General features: G+C 58.4%; 4 protein-coding genes and 1 long non-coding RNA gene across 15 annotated transcripts; 1 reads left to right on the top strand and 4 right to left on the bottom strand.

The window, feature by feature from the left end:
- Positions 1-27: 27 nt before the first annotated feature.
- On the bottom strand, positions 28-3,636 carry NOL3 (nucleolar protein 3). Of its 2 annotated transcripts, none has more exons than XM_015475741.3 (4): positions 3,130-3,471; positions 739-1,041; positions 271-588; positions 28-174 (listed from the first exon to the last, which is right to left on the bottom strand). In XM_015475741.3, exons 2-4 carry the CDS (start codon positions 1,031-1,033, stop codon positions 167-169), a joined length of 621 nt encoding a protein of 206 aa, XP_015331227.1. In that variant the 5' UTR covers positions 1,034-1,041; positions 3,130-3,471; the 3' UTR covers positions 28-166.
- A 581-nt stretch (positions 3,637-4,217) lies between these two features.
- On the bottom strand, positions 4,218-8,989 carry HSF4 (heat shock transcription factor 4). Of its 8 annotated transcripts, none has more exons than XM_005218720.5 (13): positions 8,795-8,989; positions 8,045-8,153; positions 7,828-7,955; positions 7,611-7,735; positions 7,265-7,340; positions 7,074-7,138; positions 6,475-6,571; positions 6,094-6,247; positions 5,744-5,867; positions 5,142-5,247; positions 4,978-5,043; positions 4,772-4,841; positions 4,218-4,533 (listed from the first exon to the last, which is right to left on the bottom strand). In XM_005218720.5, exons 1-13 carry the CDS (start codon positions 8,915-8,917, stop codon positions 4,382-4,384), a joined length of 1,395 nt encoding a protein of 464 aa, XP_005218777.1. In that variant the 5' UTR covers positions 8,918-8,989; the 3' UTR covers positions 4,218-4,381. The 8 variants fall into 8 exon arrangements, with proteins under 8 accessions (XP_005218777.1, XP_010812858.1, XP_005218776.1 ...); XM_010814556.4 differs by having other exon boundaries at positions 4,772-4,913; positions 5,744-5,971; positions 6,094-6,221; XM_005218719.5 differs by having other exon boundaries at positions 4,772-4,886; positions 5,744-5,971; positions 6,094-6,221.
- A 495-nt stretch (positions 8,990-9,484) lies between these two features.
- Positions 9,485-13,436, bottom strand: FBXL8 (F-box and leucine rich repeat protein 8). The gene is given in 3 exon segments (NM_001076937.1): positions 9,485-10,840; positions 11,434-11,603; positions 13,129-13,436. Coding segments are annotated over 2 exon segments (1,125 nt in total). The 5' UTR covers positions 11,586-11,603; positions 13,129-13,436; the 3' UTR covers positions 9,485-9,867.
- On the top strand, positions 13,275-19,227 carry TRADD (TNFRSF1A associated via death domain). Of its 3 annotated transcripts, XM_024978017.2 has the most exons (6): positions 13,283-13,347; positions 13,978-14,121; positions 16,658-16,815; positions 17,706-17,983; positions 18,066-18,264; positions 18,400-19,227. In XM_024978017.2, exons 3-6 carry the CDS (start codon positions 16,665-16,667, stop codon positions 18,708-18,710), a joined length of 939 nt encoding a protein of 312 aa, XP_024833785.1. In that variant the 5' UTR covers positions 13,283-13,347; positions 13,978-14,121; positions 16,658-16,664; the 3' UTR covers positions 18,711-19,227. The 3 variants fall into 3 exon arrangements, with proteins under 3 accessions (NP_001039361.1, XP_024833785.1, XP_024833784.1); NM_001045896.2 differs by lacking the exon at positions 13,978-14,121 and having other exon boundaries at positions 13,275-13,347; positions 18,400-19,221; XM_024978016.2 differs by lacking the exons at positions 13,283-13,347; positions 13,978-14,121 and having other exon boundaries at positions 16,638-16,815.
- LOC132342821 (uncharacterized) lies at positions 19,064-21,295 on the bottom strand. The gene is made up of 3 exons (XR_009491341.1): positions 20,802-21,295; positions 20,514-20,676; positions 19,064-19,130 (listed from the first exon to the last, which is right to left on the bottom strand). It is a non-coding gene; the product is annotated as an uncharacterized lncRNA (long non-coding RNA).
- Positions 21,296-21,356: the final 61 nt, after the last annotated feature.

Here is a 21,356-nt window from a genome sequence, read left to right as displayed (position 1 = left end):
TTCCTGGGCAAAGAGCCACAATCAGAGTCCAGGCTGACCCTCCAGAATTTATTCACTTTCAGTGGTACTGGGCCAGATGGAACATTGGTGGCGTCTGACCCCACTTTGGCAGGATCCCAGATCACATGCTGCTAGGATGAAGAGCGGCCTGTCGGTGCTATGGCTTTCAGGAATCTAGAAATAATGGAGAGGGCCTGGTCATTCAGGTGGAGCCCCGCCTCCTCCACCTCCCAAGCTATGCCCTCCCGCCAGATTTGGGCAGCCTCACACCTTCAGACTCGTCTCCAGCCTCGAAGTCAGGCTCCGGCTCTGGCTCTGGCTCCGCCTCTGGCTCTGGTTCCGCCTCTGGCTCCGGTTCCGGATCCATTTGGGGGTCCAACTCCGGTTCAGCCCCTTCAGAGGTCTCGGCTTCCAGCTCTGGCTCAGCTTCTTCGAGGGTTCCGGATTGTGCTGCCTCGGAGTCCTCAGGACCCCGGGCCTCGTCGGATTCTGGAGCTCTGGGCAGCCAGGGGCACGTGGTTCCTGAGTCAGCAGCCCCGGGAGTCCAGTGGCCTGGGCATGGAGGGTCATAGCTTCGTTCCCGGTAGCCTACGGCGGAGGTAGGAGTGTCTCAGGCTCAGTTTATCCTCGGTGGTTTCCTCTGCACATTTGCAAGTCTTTGGGGAAGACCATGGATCGATGCCCCCATGCCACGCCCCCTCCTCTGACCTAGGGTCCGCCTCCCCCGCAGGCTCTCACCGGTCCCCACGTGCTGCCAGTCCCAGGTGGGGTCCGGCGCCCGCACAGTTCGCTGGGCGCAGCTCAGCAGCTCCTGGCAGGCAGCCTCGCCCTTGCTCTGCACCAGCAGCAACAGGCGGCGCACCCTGCGTTCGGCGTCAGGCAGCGCGTCTAGCGCCTCGTACTCGGGCCCGGTGAGCACGCCCCGTGCCAGCAGCGCATCCAGCAGCAGCCCCGAGTCCGCCTGCAGCGTCTCTACCAGGCGTTTCCGCTCGCGGTCGATAGTCTCTGATGGCCTTTCCTGGGTGTTGCCCATGGTAGGGGCTGCATCGGAGGTGAGGGGCGAAAGGTAGTGGGGGCGGGAGCTCCCCTGCTTCTGACCTCTCTCCCGGGGCCCCAATGAACATCCGTGGCTGGGGTCTAAGTTCACCTGGATCTCCGCGGTCTGTCAGCCCCGCAGCGCAGCACCGATCCTGCCTCCCTGACCTTTTCTATCTTATCTCTGCCTCGGGCTTCACCTTCGGTCCCTAAATGTTAACTGTGGCACTCCTCTCCTCCCCTAGCTACCCTAGGACCCTCATCTACTCTGACTGCTCTCCCCAAGCAGGTCCTTCCTCCTGAGCCCCTGCCACCATAGACACCGCGATAGATTCAGACCTAGTTTATCCAACCTAACTTCTCTTTCCTAACTTGCTTCCCCAAGGTACAGCTAGTCCTGATAAACCACACCCAGCCTGCAATCAAGTTCCTTTCCAGTCTATCTGCCGAATACTTCTGTCAACTCCACCACTGAGTCTAGTCTCACTTCCAGCCTAGACCCTGCAAAGCTCCATATCTCCCCTCCCAGATCCCAGTGCTGAGAGTCTTCCTGCTCCTCTCACCTACTGGAGGAAGTCCAGACCCTTATCCTGACCCTGAGGTCCATCCTTCCAGGACAGGCCCCTGCCTCTGCACCCCCTCACTGATACCACCACCATGTTGGAACCCCAATGTGCTTTCCTGGCCTCTTCTGGTTCCCTAATACCTGAGTAGAGATACCTGAGTCCTCTTGAGTCTTAGCTCTGACCAAGATCTTCTGACATCACCCGAGACCAAACTGTCTCCCTGCTGCCCTGGGAATGATTCACAGCCATCATCTTCAAGCATCCAGGACTCAACTCATAAAAGCTACCAGCAAATGTCAAACGTTCACCATTTTCCTCAGTGGATCCTCCCATTTTGAGAGGCTGTCACCACCCCAACAGCAGGCCTTGGGGAGAAATTAATCTGCTTTGTTCACTTATCAACAGCCAAGGACAATGGCCCATCTCCTCTTGGGTCGCCTGACCCAGGCAGCAAGGTCCCTGGCATTAAGGGGCAATTAGGTCAGGCCCTGGGCCACTCCCTTTCTCAGTCCATCTCCCTTGGCCTTGGCTTTGTCCAAGGATTTCATCCTCTCTTTGGGGTCCCCCCTTTACCTCCTTACTTGGCTCTAGGTCTGGGAGAGAGGATTTGGTCTTAACCCCCATCTCTCTCACTGCCTGGTGTCATGCTATGCCTCCCTAGTCATTGCACCCCTCCTAGCCATACTGAGGTGTCAGCCCTTCCCTCAGGCCATGAGCAGAGACCCTTTGCCGTTCCCTTTCCCTTCATGTCCCATCTGTGACAAATGCTGCTCCTCCCCTGACATCTCAGAGAGAATTGGCATCTCCCTCCACCCCTCATCTCCTGTAACAGTCTCTCCCAGCACCTCTCACTCCTGTCCATCACCCTACGGAACAGTGACTTTGACAACTCTCTAGGGTAGGATTATTGTGCCCATTTTACAGATGAGGAGACAGGCTCAGAGAGACCAAGTGGCAGAACTGGAGTCTGACTTGCTCCAGCCTGAACTATGAGGTGTCTGGCCAAGCAGAATGCCAACCATAACAACCTTCCCCTAACCCTCATGGGACCACCAGAGAGAATCCAGACTATCTATTCACTTCCCAGCCCCTAGATAGCAGGCTTTCCCCCACTTCCCTCAACCATTCAGTACCGGCACTTCCCAAACTTTGTAGACACTCTTCCCTGGGCCTGGAATCCCCTTTCTTCCTCCCTTGAAAGATGGACCCATCTTTCAAGACTCAAATGTCTCCTCGTTTACCCCAATGCTGGAGTGTCCCAGAGGCAGATACGTTCCTTCTCCTCTGTATCCCAGTGAACATCATACACCCTCACTAGGCTGACATCACTGGGCTGTGTACCATGGATCCTCTGCCCTCTTACTTGAGGTTTCCAAACTCTGTCCCCCCGGTCAAAAGTGCAGGAAGGGAGGGAGGGCAGAACCCACTGTCCACAGGTGCAGAGAGGGAGGGGACATACTAGGTTGGCCCCTCCTTTTTTCTCCCTCCTCCCCAAATTATTTTCATGTTAGCTTCCTCCTCTAGTTACCTCAAGTCCTGCCTTTTGTCCTGTCTGGAGAGCAGAGACCCCAGCTAGTCTGGATCCTCTGAGATTTAATGCTCAGAATATCGAAATTATGTCCTTCAATGGTCACAGCCCAGATTCTTCCCAGAGGACCTGGCGGCTCCAGTTAGCACGCGTGGTCAAGGGTCTCTGCCGCCCTCCCCACCTCGCTCCCTGCGCGTTCTTTGGCTAAGGAGCGAAGGTGGTGGGCCACCGCGGAAGACGTCGCGCACCTGCGAACTCAACATCCATCCCTACACCCAGCCCCAGAGATAAGAGTCCTGCGGAAGGGAGGGGAAGGAAGGAGAGGGGAGGAGAGGGGCGGGGCTCACAGACCTTCGCGCACGGCTGCTGGTGGTGATCGGGCGCGGATTTCGCCCAAACTCAGTTTCTCTTCCCTCCCCCAGCCGGAGGGGGAGGAGTTCGGTGGGGCTCCCGGTCCCTGCGCTCCTGGCGGCCCCACTCACGGGTCGAGCCTCAGCAGGGCAGGAGATGACGAGGCAGAAAGGGCCAGGCAGGGTGGGGATGGGAGCAGCAGCTGCGGCGGGGGCGGGGCGGCCAGGGCTGCCGGGAACCGGGAGGGGGTGGGGAGAGGGGGCCGTTCTTCTCGGGACGCAGGGAGGCCGCCCGCAGAGGTCGAGTACCGCCTGGCTGCGTTTTCCCTCATCACCCCGGGCGCGCCGGAGGAGTCAGGGTGGGGACCGTTAAGCCCGCGGACCCAAGTACCCCAGCAATTCCCATGCGTTTTACACCCATTCTCTTTGCCTGCACAGAGAAGGCTCAGAGAAGGAGCCCAGCTTACTCAAGATCACAGAGCGGGTGCACTGCGGTTCTGGGTGTGACCCCTAAAAGCCCCCGATTCCCGGAGGTCATAGTGGCCATGCGCGAGCCCTGGATTCGCACCCGGAGGATGGGGCCTAAGCAGGAGAGCTCGGCCTCGGAGGCACCTCCGCTCTCCAAGGGTTCCTCGATTAACATTAAAGCCCTGGGATCTGGACGTTTCTATGAAGGCAAAGGCGCCCCCCACCCATGACTTCTGTGCTCCCTGGTCGGTAGAGGAAACAGAGACCAGAAACAGAAAAAAAATTGCGGTTTTATGCAGGACTCGGGAATGGACAGGGGCTGCCAAGTAAGTGGGGCTTCACTCAGCGTCCACCAGGGGGCTCAAGGAAGCCGAGCAGGGCGTGCTACTGCCGGCCAGCCCCTCAGCAGGGCTGGCTTCGGAGTGGAGGGGGTTTCAGGGTGAGGGGTTGTCTCCCGCGCCCAGGTAGGAGGCCCGGCTCTCAGGGCTGCTGTAAATGGTTAAAGCTCCGGGCAGGCTGAGGGCTGGGCCTCCTAAAGCCGCTGGGATGTCCAGCAGGAGTGGTGCCCCGAGTGTGGAGTCCTTTCCTAGGAGAAGCGGGGCTGTACTCAGCAGGGAGAGACGGTCATCTCCTTTCTTCGGGGAAGGAGAGCTTCACTCGCCTTGCCCTCTGGTCAGTTGCGATGAAAGATCCACTCTCAACCTCCCCCTCTCTCCCAGCCTGGGAGATTTCCCTCCAAAACATCGACTGCCCAGCCCACCCAATCGTGATACCTCAGGCCCCTCAGGGTGTCCCCCAGGTCCCTGAGTCACCACATATATTACCTGGGCCTGGAGAATTTAACCCCTTAACCGCCAGCTCAGTCTCACACTTCTCTGGAACCAAGGGCTGCAACTGCAGAAGAGAACCCCAGGAAGCAGCTGGGGAAGGGAGCTGGGGCTTTGGCAGAGGGAGAACAGTGGTGGACTAAAGGGCTTGGCTGAGCAACTCTCAGCACCCACCCCCGCCACTCTCCCCACCCCCATCTTACCAGGGACAGCTCCATGTCTAAGTCCATCAGAGTCCATTCCCGCCCTTGGAGGCTGGAGCCCAGCACCTGAGGGGAGCTCTGGGTCAACGCTGTCCTCCCCAGGGTGCCCAAACAGCTGGAGCCCACCGAGCCCTGTGCCCCTGCCTCACTGAACGTGTACTCACATCCAGCGGCCCTGCGGGCTCCACACTTTCAGGGGGGGCCCGAAGCAGCATTGGAGGCAGCAGACTGTCTGGGCTCCGGCCTCCCCTCTCCAGGTCCAGAGGGCCCCTGTGCACAGAGAACTGCTGTTGGCCACTCCTTGCTTTAGGTTTCCAAGGAACCTGGATACATCAGGATCTAATCTGACAACATCTAGAGTGTTAGAAGAGGACCTCCCAACCCACACACACAGAAGGGCACAGAGAAAGCACCTTCTGCCTCCTACCTTTGGCCTGAGGTTTGGGTCGTGTGCCTGCCCCCACCCAGGCAGTTATCAGTAGCAGTGGGTCCTAAACTGTTATGTACTTTACAATCTTTACAATCACCCCAGTGGTGGCATTTAAAATGCAGACTCCTCAGCCCTGCCACTGAGAAGTTTCCACTTTCCAGGGGCCTCTGAAGCTGGTGCTCCTTAGAGCAACTCTGCAAAATCAGGTCAGATCATGGCTGCCTCCTCAGCCACCCTGGGGCAGACAAGGCTGGGAAGTTTCAGGACTAGCTAGTGCCGGTCTAGCGGCAAAAGTGGCCCATGGGGTTTATAATCACAAATGGGCTTTCTGCTCACCTGTCGGGAACCTCCCTGGGGCCTCTTGGTTCAGGCTGTTGGGCATTCCTGGGCCCCTCAGGGCTGAAGCTCCCCTTCCCCTCCAGGATGGCCTGCACCACAGCCACAGGCAGCGGTGGGGGTGCTGTCACGCAGAAGTCACACTCGTTTGGGGCCAGGGCCAGCCCGGCCTCGCCTTCCCCCCCTGGGCTGGCTGGCTCTTCTTTGAGCAGTGCCAGGCCCTTCTCCCTGCACCAGAGAAAAGCTTCAACCAGACCCTGGCGCTGACCTCTCCCCCTATCCCCACAGCCATCTGGGCTGCCAGGCCCACCCCCCACAGCTCCCCAGAGGGCAACCCCTGTCCCTCTTACCTCCTGCCACCACTGGAGGGGGAAAGCCTGGTTCCTTCAGGGGAAGGAGAGTCTTCTGGGAGGTCGGAGATGATGGGGCCCCTGGCCCTGTGAGGGCTGCTGAGGCCCAGCGTGGTCTCCGGGAGGGGCTGTAAGTAGAAGACGAGGTTGAGCCCTTCACCTAAAGTCATAGGGTGAGCCGGAGCCTGACTGGTACCACATGGGCAAGACCTAAGGGGGAAGGCTTGAGGGGGGAGGCTTGGTCCACGCAGGGTCTGGTGGGAGGGAGGCTAGGCTCTATCTTCTCTTCTATTTCTTTTTTTAAAAAATCTGTTCTTTTAGGGGAATGGAGAAAGGGAACAGGCTCTCTATGGAGAGATGAGAGGAGAAGCAAAAACCTACCGACTGGATAAAGTAGGGGTCCTGCAGGAGGGCACCAGGTAAGGGGCAGGTGTTGAATTTGGCTGGCGATGGGCACCCCTCATCCAGCATCAGCGACCTGTGCAAGGTGGCCAGGGGCACAGGCAGGGGGCTGGGCAGGTTCATCTCCCAGGCCCCTCAGCCTGCACCACCGCCCTCCCACAGGCCCCAGCAGCCACGTCAGCAGAGCTGAGGCCTGTTGCCAGGGCATCAGTCACATGCTGGAGGCAGAAGGGGCTCCCCCCACAGAGATGGGGGCCCTTTGGGGGCAGAGGGGAGGGAGGAAGCCTGGTTTGGGCCCCAGACCCTCTGCTCTTGGGATGCTTTGGGGTGAGGGGGAAGGGGATCATGGGGTGGAAATACAGGGTTAAGGTCCTGGAAGTGAGGGGTCTGAGAGTCAGGGTTTTGGTGGTAGAATTAGGGGTAGGGGGAAGCCCTGGAATGGGGCTTTGGGGGAGATGGCGATGGGGTGGGGAAGACGGTAGTGCAGGGGGAAAGGCAGGTGAAGGGGTTTCTGAAGGAGAAGGAGTCCTGCCAGGGCTCTGGCAGGGGGTGGGGGCGTCTCTGGGGTTCTCACTCACAGCTTCCTCTTAGCTCCTGCGCTCCCAGACCCAGCCTGAAGTGGCCCAAAGAGGCACTGGATCAGCTGAAAACAAAGGGTTAACTCATCTTTGGGGCCTTGCCCCTCACTCTAACAAGACACTTCCAGGGGGCTTCCAGGGCTGGGCGTTGGGGGGATACGTTCAGGAGTGGGGTCGGGGCAGAGGAACACCTTGCCGATGACCCGATGCTGTTGACCGTGGCTCTGCCGCAGGGTGACCACCTCCCTCCACAGGATCTCGTTCTGCCTGGGGAAAAGGCGTGGGAGGGTGCTGAGGCATCTGAGAGTTCGCGGGGTCACCACCCCCACCCCCAGAATGGCAGGCCCGCGCCCGCGCCCACTCGGATGATCGTCCATCCATAGTCAAGAGACTGCCACAGCTCGGCCCACTGGTCTTGGAGGAGGCACCGAGGCACAAGAGAGAAAGGAGCTGCCCAGAACCGTCTAGAAGCCAGTGTCCTCGCGCCCAGAGCCCCCCTTCTCCCTCCCCAACCTCCTCCGCCCCCTCCCCCCGCACTGCCTGAGTTCCCGCAGCCGCGCCTCGGTGCTCTCCTGCACTCCCCGAAAAGCCTGCACCTCGCCCAGCAGCCGGCCCAGGTCCTCGGGGCGCCAGCGGCCGTCGTCGCCGCGCAGCGCGGGCACCTGCAGGTGGGAGGCTCTCTCAGGTAAGGGTCGCACGAAATAGCTGTCCCACTTCCACCCAGGTTCGCTGGTCACTGCTGGCCGCCCCTAACCTTGCGGCGCACGCGTTCCAGCAGTTGCTCTCGGCCGCGTACGAAGCTCGGATGCTGGAACTCGACGTGATCCCGTTCGGGTCTCAGCAGGCCACCCTGCTCGATGCTCACCACCTTCCGAAAACCGTCTAGGGAGCGGGGCGCGGGAGCGTAAGTTGCTAAGTCCCCGCGAACCAAGTCACCCACGCTCGATTCCCACTAGGCCCTAGGGACTCACACATATTGAGTTGCCGCACGAAGCTTGCCATGTTGCTGTGCTTGAAGTATTGGGGCAGCACCTCCTTGGCGAAGCGGCTCTGGTCGCTCACGAGGAAGCTGGTGCCGCTCTGAGGAGAGCACCGCCCGCCCACTCACGGTGCGGGCGGAGACCAGACGACACGGTGAGCGGTGCCCGCCCACGGCCAAGCCAGTGGTCTGGCGCGCGCACACAAACTCACACTCACTCTGGAGACCGAGACTGTCATTCATGGGGACGTGGGACGAGGCCGGGCCGGAACCAGCTCTAAGGCCTATCCCGGGGCGACCACAATGAACCTCTACCCCAGCCCACCCAGACTCCCTACTCGGTTCTCTAGGAGGAGGCGCAGAGGCCAGACTTGGGTTCCAGACCCGGATGGCTCCCCGACCCGCGTTGTGACTCTGAGTTAGAATCAGACCCAGCCCTTCCCTTCTCCTGGTCTCTGTTTTCCCATCTGTCTGATGGGATAGGGTGGGAACTAGAAGACCTCGAAGATCCTTCGGGTGCTGGGTCTCCTTCAGAAGGCTCCTACCCTTTCCTCTGCCCGAAGGAAGTCGCCTCACCTCCATCTCCAATACCACAACCCCCGCCCAAGCCGTCGCCTACCCTAGACGGCTGAATCAAGGGACCCACAACCCCGTCCCAGGCAGGGGTTGATGAGCGTGGACGTTCACTGACGTGGAGGAATCCCGGGGACCACTGAGGAAGTCGAGGGGCCCCAGCCCTCACCGGGCTCCAGCGGATCAGGTGGTCGGTGCCCGGGTCGCCCACCAGCGCCCATAGCTTGCCGAGGAAGGCAGGCACTGGGCTGGGGCCCGGCTCCGTGGGCAGCGCGGCCGGCGCTTCCTGCATGGCGCAGTCTCGGCCCCGCTAAGCGCTCGGGCCCGGCCGCCGCGGGCTTGTCAAAGCCGCGGAAAGTGCTGCGTTTGCCGCCCGCCCCGCCCTACTCCGCCTCCCGGCGCCGGGTCAGGCGGGGGCCACGTGCGAACTGGCGGGGCGGGGCTCTGGCCGCGGCCACAACACCAGCGGACCGAAAGGGCAGTATGGGATCGGATGTGCGTGGGGGCAGGGTGCAGGAGGGAGGGAGACCTGAGTTTGAGTCGCACCCTTCTCAGGCCCGCTGTTTGCTCCTGTGTTCTTCGGGAGAAATAGAGCGTACACAGCCTGATGTAGGCTGGGAAAGCGATGGAATGGGCACAGCCAAGCCTCGGGGAGAGTGGCAGATAGGAGCAGCGACGGTGGGGAGGAGAAGCAGATACCCTCCCGCGGAACTTGGGACGCTGTCATTCCGAAGATGTCAGGACCCCAACCCTGACCGATGCAGCCGCACCGGTAGAAATGGACCTTGAGGTCTCAAACCCTCCCTACCCTTCTTCCAGCCTCTGTCAGTTCAGAGCAGACCCGGCCTTTCACAGGACGCAGAGATAATGCTTGATTTATTTCACACTCACTCCAGAGGCACTAACACACATCCCCCTGAGGCACAACTTGAGCCAGTGCCCTCCCTCCCCCCACGCCAGGACCGCCGAGCTAGCGACATGTTTGCAGAGGACTGGGATTGGAGGAGGGTGATCCCTGTACTGTGGGGACAGTGGGTGTCTGCAGATGTTGAAAGCAATGAATGGACTCAGGGCGCCCTGGACCGGTACCGACGCCACTCCATACATAGGCTCCAATCCTCGAGAGGGACAAGAGGCAAGAGTCCCAAAGAAGAGGTCGAACAGCTGGCCCGCCCCTGGGCAAACCCACGCAGCATTTCAGAGGACACACGTCCGCAGGGAGCGGAAAGAGCGTTTGTCCCATCACGCCACAAGCGTGGGCCGCCAGGGATGCGGCTCCCGCGTTACCTTGAGCGTGTAGCTGCGCAGGCGCGGGCAGCGCGCGCGGAAGGCGTGCAGCACGGAAGGCCGCACCACGCAGAAGCAGTGCACCTCGCGCAGGCCCGCGCAGCGCGCTGCCAGCTCCTCCAGTGCGGCATCCAGCTCGGCCGAGGCTGCGGCGCGCACCTCAAGCGCGCGCAATGTTGCGGCGTAGTGGCGCGCCGCGAAGCGCACTGGACCTACGGTGTCCCCAGAGAGGCTGAGGCGCAGCGTAGCCACGGGTACGGCTGGCTGCAAGACGCGCGTCACGCTCTCTGCAGGCAGCACCGGCTCTAGCTCCAGCTCTACCTGCAGTCCCGGGTGGCGGAGGCTCAACGCGGCCCAGGCTTCATCAGGCAGGGGGGGCGCGCGTGCGTCTTCCGGACACGCGCACCGCAGGGCGAGGAGCTCGAAAGGCGCGCGCTCTGGCGCCGCCAGTGCCTCAAGCGCGGTGCGCGACAGGCTGGCCAGGTGCAAGCCAAGGGCGCGCAGGCAGGGGCAGGCCTCTAGTAGCTCGAGCACGGAGCCCGGCCCCACGCTGCCCACCAGCGTTCTGTTATCTAGAAAAAGGCTGCGGAGCTCCGGACAACCGTGTGCCACCTGCAGCACTAGCGCGTCGTCCAGTGAGAAGGGCAGGCGCCGCAGGTCGAGGTGGCGCAGCGCGCTGGCCGCCCCACAGAGGGCGTGCACCGCGTCCAGGACGTCGCGGCCGGCGTCGAAGAGCGGCTTTTCTCCGCGGCATTCCAGGCACAGGCCTCGCAGCCCAGGGGTACGGCCCGTCAGTGCAGTCAGTAAGTCCGTGGCCGCCCTGCGACTCGACTTCCTCGACGGCTCAAATTCCAGCCATAGATTCTGAACGTGGTCCAGGCAGGCGGACAGATACGGCGGCAGCATGCCTTCCAGCTCACAGTCGCAACTTGGGGGTAGAGTGGTGGAGAAAAGGCGTCGGCCGGCCAAGTCCCTGCGACCTGGCGAGAGGACTCTAACCCACCCCTCTCTCTGGGTTCCGGTTACCATCCCCACTTCCTGCCTCCTACCCACACACCTCCTTGGTCCGACCGTGCCTGGTCGCTCCTAGGGATGCTACGAGGGAACCCTGTCCCTTCCTTCAGACGCATCTGCCGCCAGTTGAAACCGTGCCTGAGAAAGCCAGGATATTTTAGAAAATGGCCTTTCTCATTGGTCTTCAGGAGGCGGGGCGGGGCCTGTGAGCTGCGGCATTCACATTCTGCCTGTCACTTCTCAGCTGAGTGAGGAAGTAATTAAATCTGTCTCAATTTTTTATCTGTGCGATGGAGATAATAATACTTACTATCCGTCCATCACATAAAGTGTTTGTGAGGATTAGAAAGATTGGTATACGTAAGGCCCTTACAACAATGGTTGGTACACAGTAGGTGGCCAATGTTAGAAATGACGCTTTTTAATACGGAGAAGAGTCACTGCATCGCCCCAACCTCTGACTCTACCAATACTGGGAGAAGGTGGGAGGGGGGAGAGCCTGCTCACCTGATGCTCGTGTCGTGCCACACAGCGCTGCAGGTGGCAGCGGCAGCCCAAGCTCTGCAGACCCTCGCTGCAGCAGCGCGGTCGGGCAGGGGCAGGTGGCGGAAGATGAGCGCCAGCACCTCCTCCGGCAGCTGCTCTCCAGGCTCGGCCATGGCCAGGTGGGGGCCCCCCTGCAGGAAGGCCACAGTGTTCAGGGGAACACTTGGAGCATATGTGTAGAAATGCTTGGGGCCCAGGATCCGCTATGTAAATTTGCAGAGCCCAGTGCAAAATGAAAACGTGGGTCTCTCTGTTTAAAATATTATCGAGGATTTCAAGACTGTGACAGCAGAGCATTTAACCAAGCTATTAAACCAAGCCTGGAACTCTGTACACAGATCTCAGACCCGTGAAATCTGCCTGGGATGCCGAGCATTTCTGATTCTTCCTTTAAACTATGTTCTCACTTGTTGAACGAATCCACGTTTTATAATACTCTATTAGAAGGAACTCACCACAACCCGTGCACCAGGTTGATAAAGCCAAATACCTGGATTTGGGACGATGCTGTCAGATCTTTCTCCTAGTCACCAAAGTCTCTGAGGAAGTTGGAGGGCCATTGCCCAGGCCCTGACTCCAGACCACCACGTCTTCCTCAATCCCTCGCCCCAGTCTCCCTCTACCGCACCATCACGGCGGCCAGAGAGCCCGGACTAGTCTTATAGAGGTCACTGAACTGCTTGCCTCCCAACTTAGACCCTGAGTACTTAGGGAACGATGGAGCCCAAACACCAAGGGCCATTGAAATGGCTTCTAAAAGGGCTCTGGGCAGCAGAATCACCCGGACATTTGTTTACCTTACAGATTTCATGGCCCCACCTACTAAATCAAGCTCTCCTCAAACAGTAGGGTCCAGGAATATGAATTTCAACAAGTGCAGGTGTATGCCACAGGTCCCAAGTTGAGAAACCTGGTCCTAACCCCACCCGTCACTAGAGAGTGACGGCAGGGTTAATAGGGCGGGAACATTAAGGAAAACTTTTAATTGACAGGGACCAGGAGCCAATCAGGAAGCAGAGGTGCGGGTCGGGCGTAGCTGAATACGCGAGGAGAAGAGAGGCTCCTTCCCCCACTTCACTGGGGGAGACAACTTGGGTTCTTCCAATGAGAGGCCAGGGAGGCGGAGAAAATCTTGGGGTTATGGGGGCCTGAGGGACCCTGGATTCAAATTCCGATCCTGAACCCCGAGCAGCCCAGGCACCCGTTGGGCGGTTTAGGCTCAACTGGAATTCCACAGACCCACATCAGAGCGCGGCCTTTGTTGGAGACTGTGCGTCCTTTTTGAAGCTGCCAATTTTAGTTTAAGGTGCTTAAAGGTTTTCGTACACAACGTTTGACGCCACTGGCCAATTTTCTATTTTCCCATATTTTCTAGGCTAACGGTCCCTGCTGGAATTTATGTCTCGAGTACCCGGGAGTTTCTGATACCCTCCGCCACTGTTGAACTAGGCACCCAGTTCAGAGTGTCAGGTAGAATCAGAGGAGCTCGACCACCCAGAAGGGGACGCCCCCTCGTTGCTCCATCCTTTACGCGCTGGAGAAAGAGGATCGGCTCTCACCCTGGGGCCCTCCGGTCTCGTAAGAACCGCAAGTCCTCGAAGTCCCTTGCCGCGGGCAGTTCCGCCTGCTGTTTGACCTCAGGCGCCAGTGTCTTACCTGCGCAGCGGATCGGGTGGGCTTTGCCCAGAGGCTGGGGACTGGCCGCAGAGGACAGTGGCGGGAAGGAACCGCGGGGAACCCGGGGGGCGGGACGCCGGGACGGACGGGGCGGCTCGGACTGGGGTGCCGCCCCTGCGCTCCGCGCACACCCGGAAGCAGCGCGAGTCCAGTGGAAGCCGGCGGGCGTGGGAATCCAGGCCGGGCCCAGGCGGCCAGGTTAGTGCAGAGGGTGGGTGGGCTTTCCGTTGCCGGCAGGAGCCGAGGCGGGTCCTGACTCAGGAGCACAGGCGCGGTGCGGTTCTCACCCGCGGCTGCTCGGGTCAAGTGGTGGTGGTGGTGGCCTATTGGGCTGTTTCCGTGGGAGGCTGGAGTGAGGGTACCGACGCTGGCCCCTGCGAGTGCCTTGTCCCAGCTAGGGGCTTTCAAGGGGCGGCAGGGCCCTGTGGGTGAGAGGACGGGGTGGTACTGGTTCTGAACAGACATTCGAGAGAAACCCCTTGGCCGGTCAGAGTCAGTTGCAAACGCGAAACTCCAGCAGGAGGGTGGGCTAGTGGGAGGCCGGGGAGCTCCCCTCCAGAACTCTGAGAGGCTCTACTTGAGTAGATGCTGGGACTCGCAGCTTTTCAGTCCTTGAGAGGCCACCCCTGCAGGTCGTCACCGCCTAGCCGGCCAGAAGTGGAGCTACTCAGGACTGTTATTGTTCAGTCGCTAAATCGTGTCCAACTCTTTGCTACCCCGTGGACTGTAGCACGCCAGGCTTCCCTGTCCTTCACCATCTCTCAGAGTTTGCTCAAACTCATGTCCAGTGAGTCAGTGATGCCATCCAACCATCTCATCCTCTGTCAGTGTTAACAGAGCGCTGCGCCGGCTGGCTACCGATGGCAGGGGCATATTTTCCTGAGTCGGTACCCACGTGTCCCTTACGATCTCAGCCCAACTAAGAGTTCCCAGGACCCCGGCGGGCCCCGCTGGTAGAGAGGCGGACTCCAGGTGGGTGGGGCGCGGGGCTTCCCGAGGAGGGGCTTCTGTGAAGGGACACAAGAGTTCCCAAGGGGGCTTAGCGAGGCAAGGCCCGCCCCTCACCCCGCCCCACCCCTGCCACTTTTCAACAGTTATCAGGCTGGTTTGACTTCTCCTGTTCCAGTCCTAGAGAGTATGACAGAGATTCCCCCTCCTCTTGGTTTGCAGTGTCCTGCAGGCTGGCCAGTTGGGCAGAGGACTGTCTGGTCCTGCCCTTACTTACCCACCCTATGGGGTCAGCACCCTTCAGTCAGGGGGCTAAGAAGATGTGAAAGAGGAAATGTTTTGGGGCCAGGTTCCCACTTCTCCACTCTGGGCCAATACCCCAGGACTTCCCACTTGTCTCCCTACTGCTCTTGGTCCCACTTGTCATCTACCCCGTTTTTGTTTTGTTTTGCTTTTTAAGAAAAACAAATATGCCTTTTTAATACAAAAGAAATCTCTCTTTCACATAAAGTAGAATATTTAAATAAAATGAAAATAAAAACCACCCCAATCTCCCTCTTCCCCAAGAGAAATAAACAATGCTAATTTTTTGTTAATTTCTATTGTTTTGGATAAACACACAAGTATTAGTAAGTTTTCTACCAAAAGATTATGGGGGGAGCTGGTCAAAAGATATGTTCCCTGTGCTCAAACTCAGGGTAGGGTTATCAGGTATCATTCTTCCTGCCAGGTCTGGTGAAAGTGGAGGGTGCCATTTCTCTTTTCCTTTATTATTACTATTTTTTAAATTTGCCAGCTGCACCGCACAGCTTGAGGGATCTTAGTTCCCTGACCAGGGATTGAACCCAGGCCCTTGGCAGTGAAAGCACTGAGTCCTAACCACTGGACCACCAGGGAATTCCCTTGAACCCATTTTTCTAGGAAAAGGGTATGATGTTGCCTCAGGTAAGGTCTGAAGAAGAGGCAGGGCAGTTCTCCACCTGTTGCTCATAGTGCTATAGCTGGGAAGCCACTGACAGGCCAGTGCCATGGTTCCCTGAGTGAGAATTTTGCTCCTTGATCTAGAGCTAGGATTTTGTTGAAGATAGATTAGAGGAGATGCTAATGTCAAGGGCCCTGACTGTGTTTGGACAGAGAAGGAGCCTGTATCAGAACAACTTGAATGGCATCAGACAAGAGACTGTCTCCAAAGACTTGAGACTAAAAAGGAATGATTTAATTCACATAACAGAAAAGTCCAAGATGCAGCTAGAGCCGGGGACATGGTGTGGTTAGGGGTGCACTTCTTCATCTCTTGGCTCTGTAGCTTTCTATGCCAGTTTCATTCTCAGTCAGGCTGAGAATGGCAAAGGAGACCTACCCTTCCTTCTAGCTCAGCTTCAAGATAGGAAAGGGAAACTTGTTCCTCTTTCCTATTGGTTTAGTTGCTAAGTCATGTCTGACAGTCCATAGACTGCAGCCACCAGGCTCCTTCCATGGAATTCTCCAGGCATGAATACTGGAGTGGGTTACCATTTCCTTCTCCAGGGGATCTTCCCAACTCAGGGATTGAACCCAGGTCTCCTGCATTGAAGGCAGACATTTTACTCACTGAGCCAACAGGGAAGCCCAAATTGCAGGTTGATTCTGATAGGTCCAATATGAATCCTATGCCCAACTCAGAACAAACCATTTCAGGAAGGTGAATGGAAGATGCAGATTGGCTAGGCTGGACGTCAGGGGCGAGGTTGGTCCTTCCAACAGGCCTGTGGATTGAGAAAAGGGTAGAGGGAAGTCCCCAGAGGTCAGTCAGGACTGGGGTAGAGAATCTGGGCAGGAGCAAACTACAGGTGTCCTTTGAAGTGAAGCCAGGAGGTACAGCAGGAATGCTGGAGAATAAACCTAAGTGGGGGCTCTGAGATCCCTGCTGCTGTTGTGTTCGACTCTGTGCGACCCCATAGAAGGCAGCCCACCAGGCTCCTCTGTCCTTGGGATTCTCCAGGCAAGAATGCTGGAGTGGGTTGCCATTTCCTTCTCCAATGCATGAAATTGAAAAGTGAAAGTCGCTCAGTCGTGTCTGACTCTTCACGACCCCATGGACTGCAGCCTACCAGGCTCCTCCATCCATGGGAGTTTCCACGCAAGAGTACTGGAGTGGGGTGCCATTGCCTTCTCCTGCAGGGATCCTCAAATATGAACTGAGGGCATACCAGGACATGAGTCTGGTTGTCCTGTGGGGGTGGGCACCATCCAGGAGGAGGGTGTCTCCAGTCAGCTTTGAAAAGAAAGACACCCTGCCCTGAGGAGGGGGGCAGAACTTCTTTGCTTTTACTGCAACATTGTCCCTCTCCTCTCCCACCCCTGTGACCCTGGGCTCTTTCTGAGAGAAGGCAGTGGAGGGACAGTCCTGACTACAACTCTTAGCTGAGCTAGGACCAGAAGCAAAAGGAGCTGCCTAGGGGATTATGAACTTACCTTCAAAAGTGTGCCATCTGGGTGGGGACAGCTGGGCCATGTGGGACTGGAAAGCTGTCTCCAGGGCTGGGCCGGGGGTGATCTGAATGCTTATCTCTGTCCCCAGGAGCAAGATGGCGGCTGGGCCAAATGGGCTTGAGGAGTGGGTGGGCAGCGCATACCTGTTTGTGGAGTCCTCACTGGACAAAGTGGTCTTGTCCGATGCCTACGCTCACCAGCAGCAGAAAGTGGCAATGTACGGGGCTCTCCAGACTGCCCTAGCAGGTGTGTGGCTGGGCAGGCACTTGGGGAAGAAAGGGCGGCCTGGGGCTTTTGTGGGCGGGGCCAGGGACTGAGACCCCCCCAACCTCTTCGACTCTGTGGGCTTGTGCTTAATCACTGGTTTGAGGAAAAGATTCCTTGGGGATGACAGGAGGAGGATGCCTGGTTATGTAGGGTCTTTCTTCTCTGGTACGCATAAGTGCCCTTCGGTATAGACTTGTGTCCCTGTGTCTGTGTGTAGTCTACCTATGTGTGCACTAATATTCCCCTACTCCATGCCCCTCCCCCACTCCCCGGATCAGGCCGCTTGCTCACTGCTTTCTACTTATCTTACATTACACTCTCTCTCTTCTTTTCCTCTCTCACTGCAGCACTCCTTGCCCAAGACCCTTCCCCAGTACCTCCCTTTCCAGCCTACTTTTCCCATCTGAGGGCAGAGGCCACAGGAGGTTGAAGCTGGTTGGGGGATCTGGCCCCAGCCTCAGAACAGCGAGAGCCCCTCTCCTTGGGAGGGGGGAAGCAGTACTAGGAGGCGGAAGACCTGAAACCTCCCGCCCACTGCATGGCCAGCTGCCTACCCAGAGGTCTGGGGTGCCCAGGGCAAACGCCCCTTTCTACTCTGCAAAGTCTCTTCTACGTTCCTTTTGTCAACCCTCATTTGAGGCTTCAGAGTGGCACCCACTCCGTCTCAGGGTGATCCTTGTGATAGGTCCTGGCCTTTATTCTGGGTTGTTGCTGTTTGCCTCATCATTCGGCTTCCCAGCCGGGAACTCTGGAGTATACCTGCGCCCCTAGGTGTCTGGGGGTGGGGGGGCGTCTCATCTCAGGCTTCATTCCTTCTCCGGCCTCATGGAGCATGGCCCCGCATGGCGCCTGACTGCCCGCCTCCGCAGAGAGTGGCGGGAGCCCCGACGTGCTGCAGATGCTCAAGATCCACCGCAGCGATCCGCAGCTGATCGTGCAACTGCGTTTCAGCGGGCGCCAGGCGTGCAGCCGCTTCCTCCGCGCCTACCGCGAGGGGGCGCTAAGAGCCACGCTGCAAGGGTGCCTGGCTCGGGCACTGGCCCTGAACTCGGTGCCACTGCAACTGGAGCTGCGCGCTGGCGCCGAGCAGCTGGATGCCTTGCTGACCAACGAGGAGCGCTGTTTGAACTGCATATGCGCCCAGAAGGTGCGGCCGGGCTGGGGCCAGGGTGGGGTGGGGCGGGAATTCGCTGCGGAGACCCCCACCGACGCCGCACTCTCCTCTCTAGCCTGACCGGCTCCGGGATGAGGAACTCACCGAGTTGGAGAATGCGCTCAGGAATCTGACGTGCGGTTCGGCGGGGGGCCAAGGAAGCGACGTGCAAGGCACTCCAGCCCCCTTGCAGTCTCTGGCACCTTCTCCGCCGGAGGAAAAACCGCCACCACCGCAGCCTGGCCAGACTTTTTTGTTCCAGGGTCAGCCCATAGGTGAGACTCTCGGAGAGAGGGAAAGGCAGGATCCTCAGGAGGATGAAGCTTGGGGAGGGGCGAGGTCTGGGCCGGGTAGTTGTGGCGGGAATGGAAGGGTATCCCGAGCTCACTCCCTCCCCACTCTCTCTGCAGTGAACCGGCCGTTGAACCTGCAGGATCAACAGAAGTTCGCCCGCTCAGTGGGCCTCAAGTGGCGCAAGGTGGGGCGCTCTCTGCAGCGCAGCTGCCGCGCGCTGCGGGACCCGGCGCTGGACTCACTGGCCTATGAATACGAGCGCGACGGGCTGTACGAGCAGGCCTTCCAGCTGCTGCGGCGCTTTGTGCAGGCCGAGGGCCGCCGCGCCACGCTGCAGCGCCTGGTGGAGGCGCTCGAGGAGAACGAGCTCACCAGCCTGGCGGAGGACTTGCTGGGCCTGGCGAATCCTGACGGCAGCCTGGCCTAGGCCGAGTACCAGAGAAAGGGGAGGTCGGTCAGTTGCCCAGCCAGGGTTTGGAGCACCTGGATGACCGTAGGTCCCTTCTGCTGCTACTGCTGACCTCTTGTCCACCATGCGACTCTGAGACCACACTTGGCAACCCCACTTAGCTGAGCTGCTGCGCAGAGATGATGGAGGCCCTCTCCAGGAGTCAGACAAGCACCCACCATGTCTGCTGGGGTGCCACTGGGCGTTGTGTTCTAGATACTAGGATAGAGACAGAGTGAATGGGTCTCTACCCTAGTATCTAGAACAGACCTGCTGCAAGGTCTGCTTCACCTTCTCCCACCCTAAAAGAAGGGCTTTCAGCCAGACTTTACCTCTTCATTCATTATTATTCATTAAGGACCTGCTGTATCCTAGGCATCATCCTGGGTGCTGCAAATACTGTGGTGAACAAAACACATGATTCTTGTCCGTTGTCAGTTCACACTCAGTGTGGGACTCTGAATATAAAGTAATAAAATACGACCCATTTTTTGGATGTGAAAAATACAAGGGGTTGTGGGAACAACTGAGCAGGGGTCTAACCCAGGTTAGGGGTTAGGCTTCCTTGGGGAGAAATGAGTGTGAATATTGGGGCGGGGATGGAATGAGAGAAGGGCAGTATTCTTGACATGGCCAGCCTCAGGTGAAGTCTTGAGGAAGGTGAGAGGGAGGGGTATTAGAACAGAAGGTTTACAGTGGCTGGATCTAGGGGTGGGTGGATTTGCAGAGACCCATTGGAGAGTGGGGGAGGCAGAGGCATTTTACAAGAGTTTGGATTTTATCCAGAGGCAAGTGAGAGGCCTTTAAAGGGGTTTGACAGTTCAGGCTGGGAGTGAGGATTCAGAGGGAGAGAGAGTACAGTCCCCAGGCTGAGGCAGTTGGTAGCAGAGATGGAGGAAAAGGATGAACACTGAGAGCTGTTTAGGACAAAGGACAACAGGCCTGGTGACACTGAATGAGGAGAGAGGTGGGAGAGGACTCCAGAGTTTTGCCAGTTAGATGGGAGGAGCGATCTGCTTGGTGAAATAGGGGCCCTGGGGAAGGTGAAGCGCTTGCTCTGTTTGGGACAAGCTGGGCGTGATGTTCCTATCGAACACCAGGAGTTCAGGGATAGCTAGAGCTGTAGTTTGAGTTCAGGAGAGGGTCAAGGCTAAGGACTCTGAAATATACAGGCGGGAGTGGCTGGGACAGCCCAGGGGGAGGTCCTGAAGGACACCAACTGGAAAAAAAGAGCAACCCAAAGAGGAAGGAGGAAAACCAGATTGGAAGCCAGAGGAATGGCTCTACCTGCTGTGATGGAGGCTGAGAATTTGTGAAGGCCGAGGAGTGTCCACTGGAGTCAGGGAAAAGGTTACTAGGTGGAGGCTGTTTCTGGGACATAGTGGGGACAGCCTGATACCAGACCACAGGAGGGATGGGAGTGGAAGCAGTAGAGAAAGCCACAGATAGGAGAGGACTCCTGAAAAGTCTGTGAGCAGGACGGTGAGGCCCAGGATGGAGGGTTTATTTTGGAAGGCAGAACACTGGTGGGAAGAAGTCAGAAGGAGCAGTCATAGCCACTGGGAAAGAAGATGGCGCTGGGCAGCAGTGCTGGTTCCCTAGTCTGCCCTCAGAAACTCCGGGGTGGGGTTGGGGGTGGGGTGGGGTTGTCTACTCCAGGCCCCACCTGGAGGCTCTGAGTTCCAGGGAGAGAGAGGTGGCAGCATAGCTGGGCAAGGTCTGGCCTCTCAGTCTTCACCTCTCTGCCTGCCTGGGTTCCGATCAAACCCTTTGCACACTGACCTACTTCTGGAGTTCCCCAAGCTGAACCAATCCCTGCCAGCCTGTCTGGCCTGCAGTGGGCCTAGGCGTGGTTATTTCCTCCTGCAGGAGGCTATGCTGGCCTGGGCCACCAGGGACTAGAGGACTCAGAACTGCCTCTGCAGAGATAGATTGAAGTGCTCACCTGTGAAGTTAAAGAAGACAGGGTTGGCCCCCTCTCCTGTATCCCTGCGGATGGGTAGGGAGAGGGGCAAGGGAGGACAGAGGAGTCCTGGATGGAATTCCAGAAGTCCTGGGCAGTGCTCTTACCTTCTGTCTGTCTGATCCTGGGCGAGTCACCTGACTCCCTGAGAAGGAGTACCCCCATCTGGGCATGACCCATGACAGCTGCTGGCAGAGCTGTGAGAACTGAGCAAGCAGTCGTCTTGGTCCTTGTGTGTGTGGTGTGTCTGCTGGCGGGCATGGCAGAACCAGGAGAAAGGAGACTCCATGTACCTGGGGAACCAGGGCTCCTGGTACGCAGAAAAGAGGCACTTCCAAGGATGGCCTGGGAGGGGCCAGGGGATGACAAGCCCGCCTGCGCTGCGGCTCCTGCCAGCCCAGGCCCTTCCGGCTCCGGAGAGGCAAGGGTGGGGAAACTAACCAAAAAGGCCAGTGCTTCTTCCTGTCCCCTGGAAAGGCAGAATTGGGCAGTTTTAAGTCAGAACGAAGACCAGAACTCACCTCTTGGAGCCTTCCGGAGAAATAGCTGACCGTGAGGATCCCTTTCAGGGATTAGTCTCCACTTGGAGACAGCTTTCCCGCGGCGCCAGGGCGGAGCTGAGCTCCAGATGTCCAGGCGTACACAGCTGTAGGGTCACGTGG

The sequence above is a fragment of the Bos taurus genome, chromosome 18 (genome assembly GCF_002263795.3).
Source record: "Bos taurus isolate L1 Dominette 01449 registration number 42190680 breed Hereford chromosome 18, ARS-UCD2.0, whole genome shotgun sequence".
Classification (NCBI taxonomy): domain Eukaryota; kingdom Metazoa; phylum Chordata; class Mammalia; order Artiodactyla; family Bovidae; genus Bos; species Bos taurus.
This window is presented reverse-complemented; position numbering and strand designations above follow the sequence as displayed.

Excerpts from the sequence above, each read along its gene's own strand:
- TRADD (XM_024978016.2), top strand. The coding sequence starts at position 16,638 with ATGCTTATCTCTGTCCCCAGGAGCAAGATGGCGGCTGGGCCAAATGGG. Across the intron at positions 17,984-18,065 it reads ACTGCATATGCGCCCAGAAG|CCTGACCGGCTCCGGGATGA; the intron begins GTGCGGCCGGGC and ends TCTCCTCTCTAG. Across the intron at positions 18,265-18,399 it reads GTTCCAGGGTCAGCCCATAG|TGAACCGGCCGTTGAACCTG; the intron begins GTGAGACTCTCG and ends CTCTCTCTGCAG.
- NOL3 (XM_015475741.3), bottom strand. The coding sequence starts at position 1,033 with ATGGGCAACACCCAGGAAAGGCCATCAGAGACTATCGACCGCGAGCGG. Across the intron at positions 589-738 it reads CTGGCAGCACGTGGGGACCG|GCTACCGGGAACGAAGCTAT; the intron begins GTGAGAGCCTGC and ends CCTCCGCCGTAG.
- HSF4 (XM_010814556.4), bottom strand. The coding sequence starts at position 8,917 with ATGCAGGAAGCGCCGGCCGCGCTGCCCACGGAGCCGGGCCCCAGCCCA. Across the intron at positions 7,736-7,827 it reads TGGAACGCGTGCGCCGCAAG|GTGCCCGCGCTGCGCGGCGA; the intron begins GTTAGGGGCGGC and ends TCCCACCTGCAG. Across the intron at positions 6,222-6,474 it reads ACCCCTACTTTATCCAGTCG|CCCCTCCCGGAGACCACGCT; the intron begins GTAGGTTTTTGC and ends TTCTACTTACAG.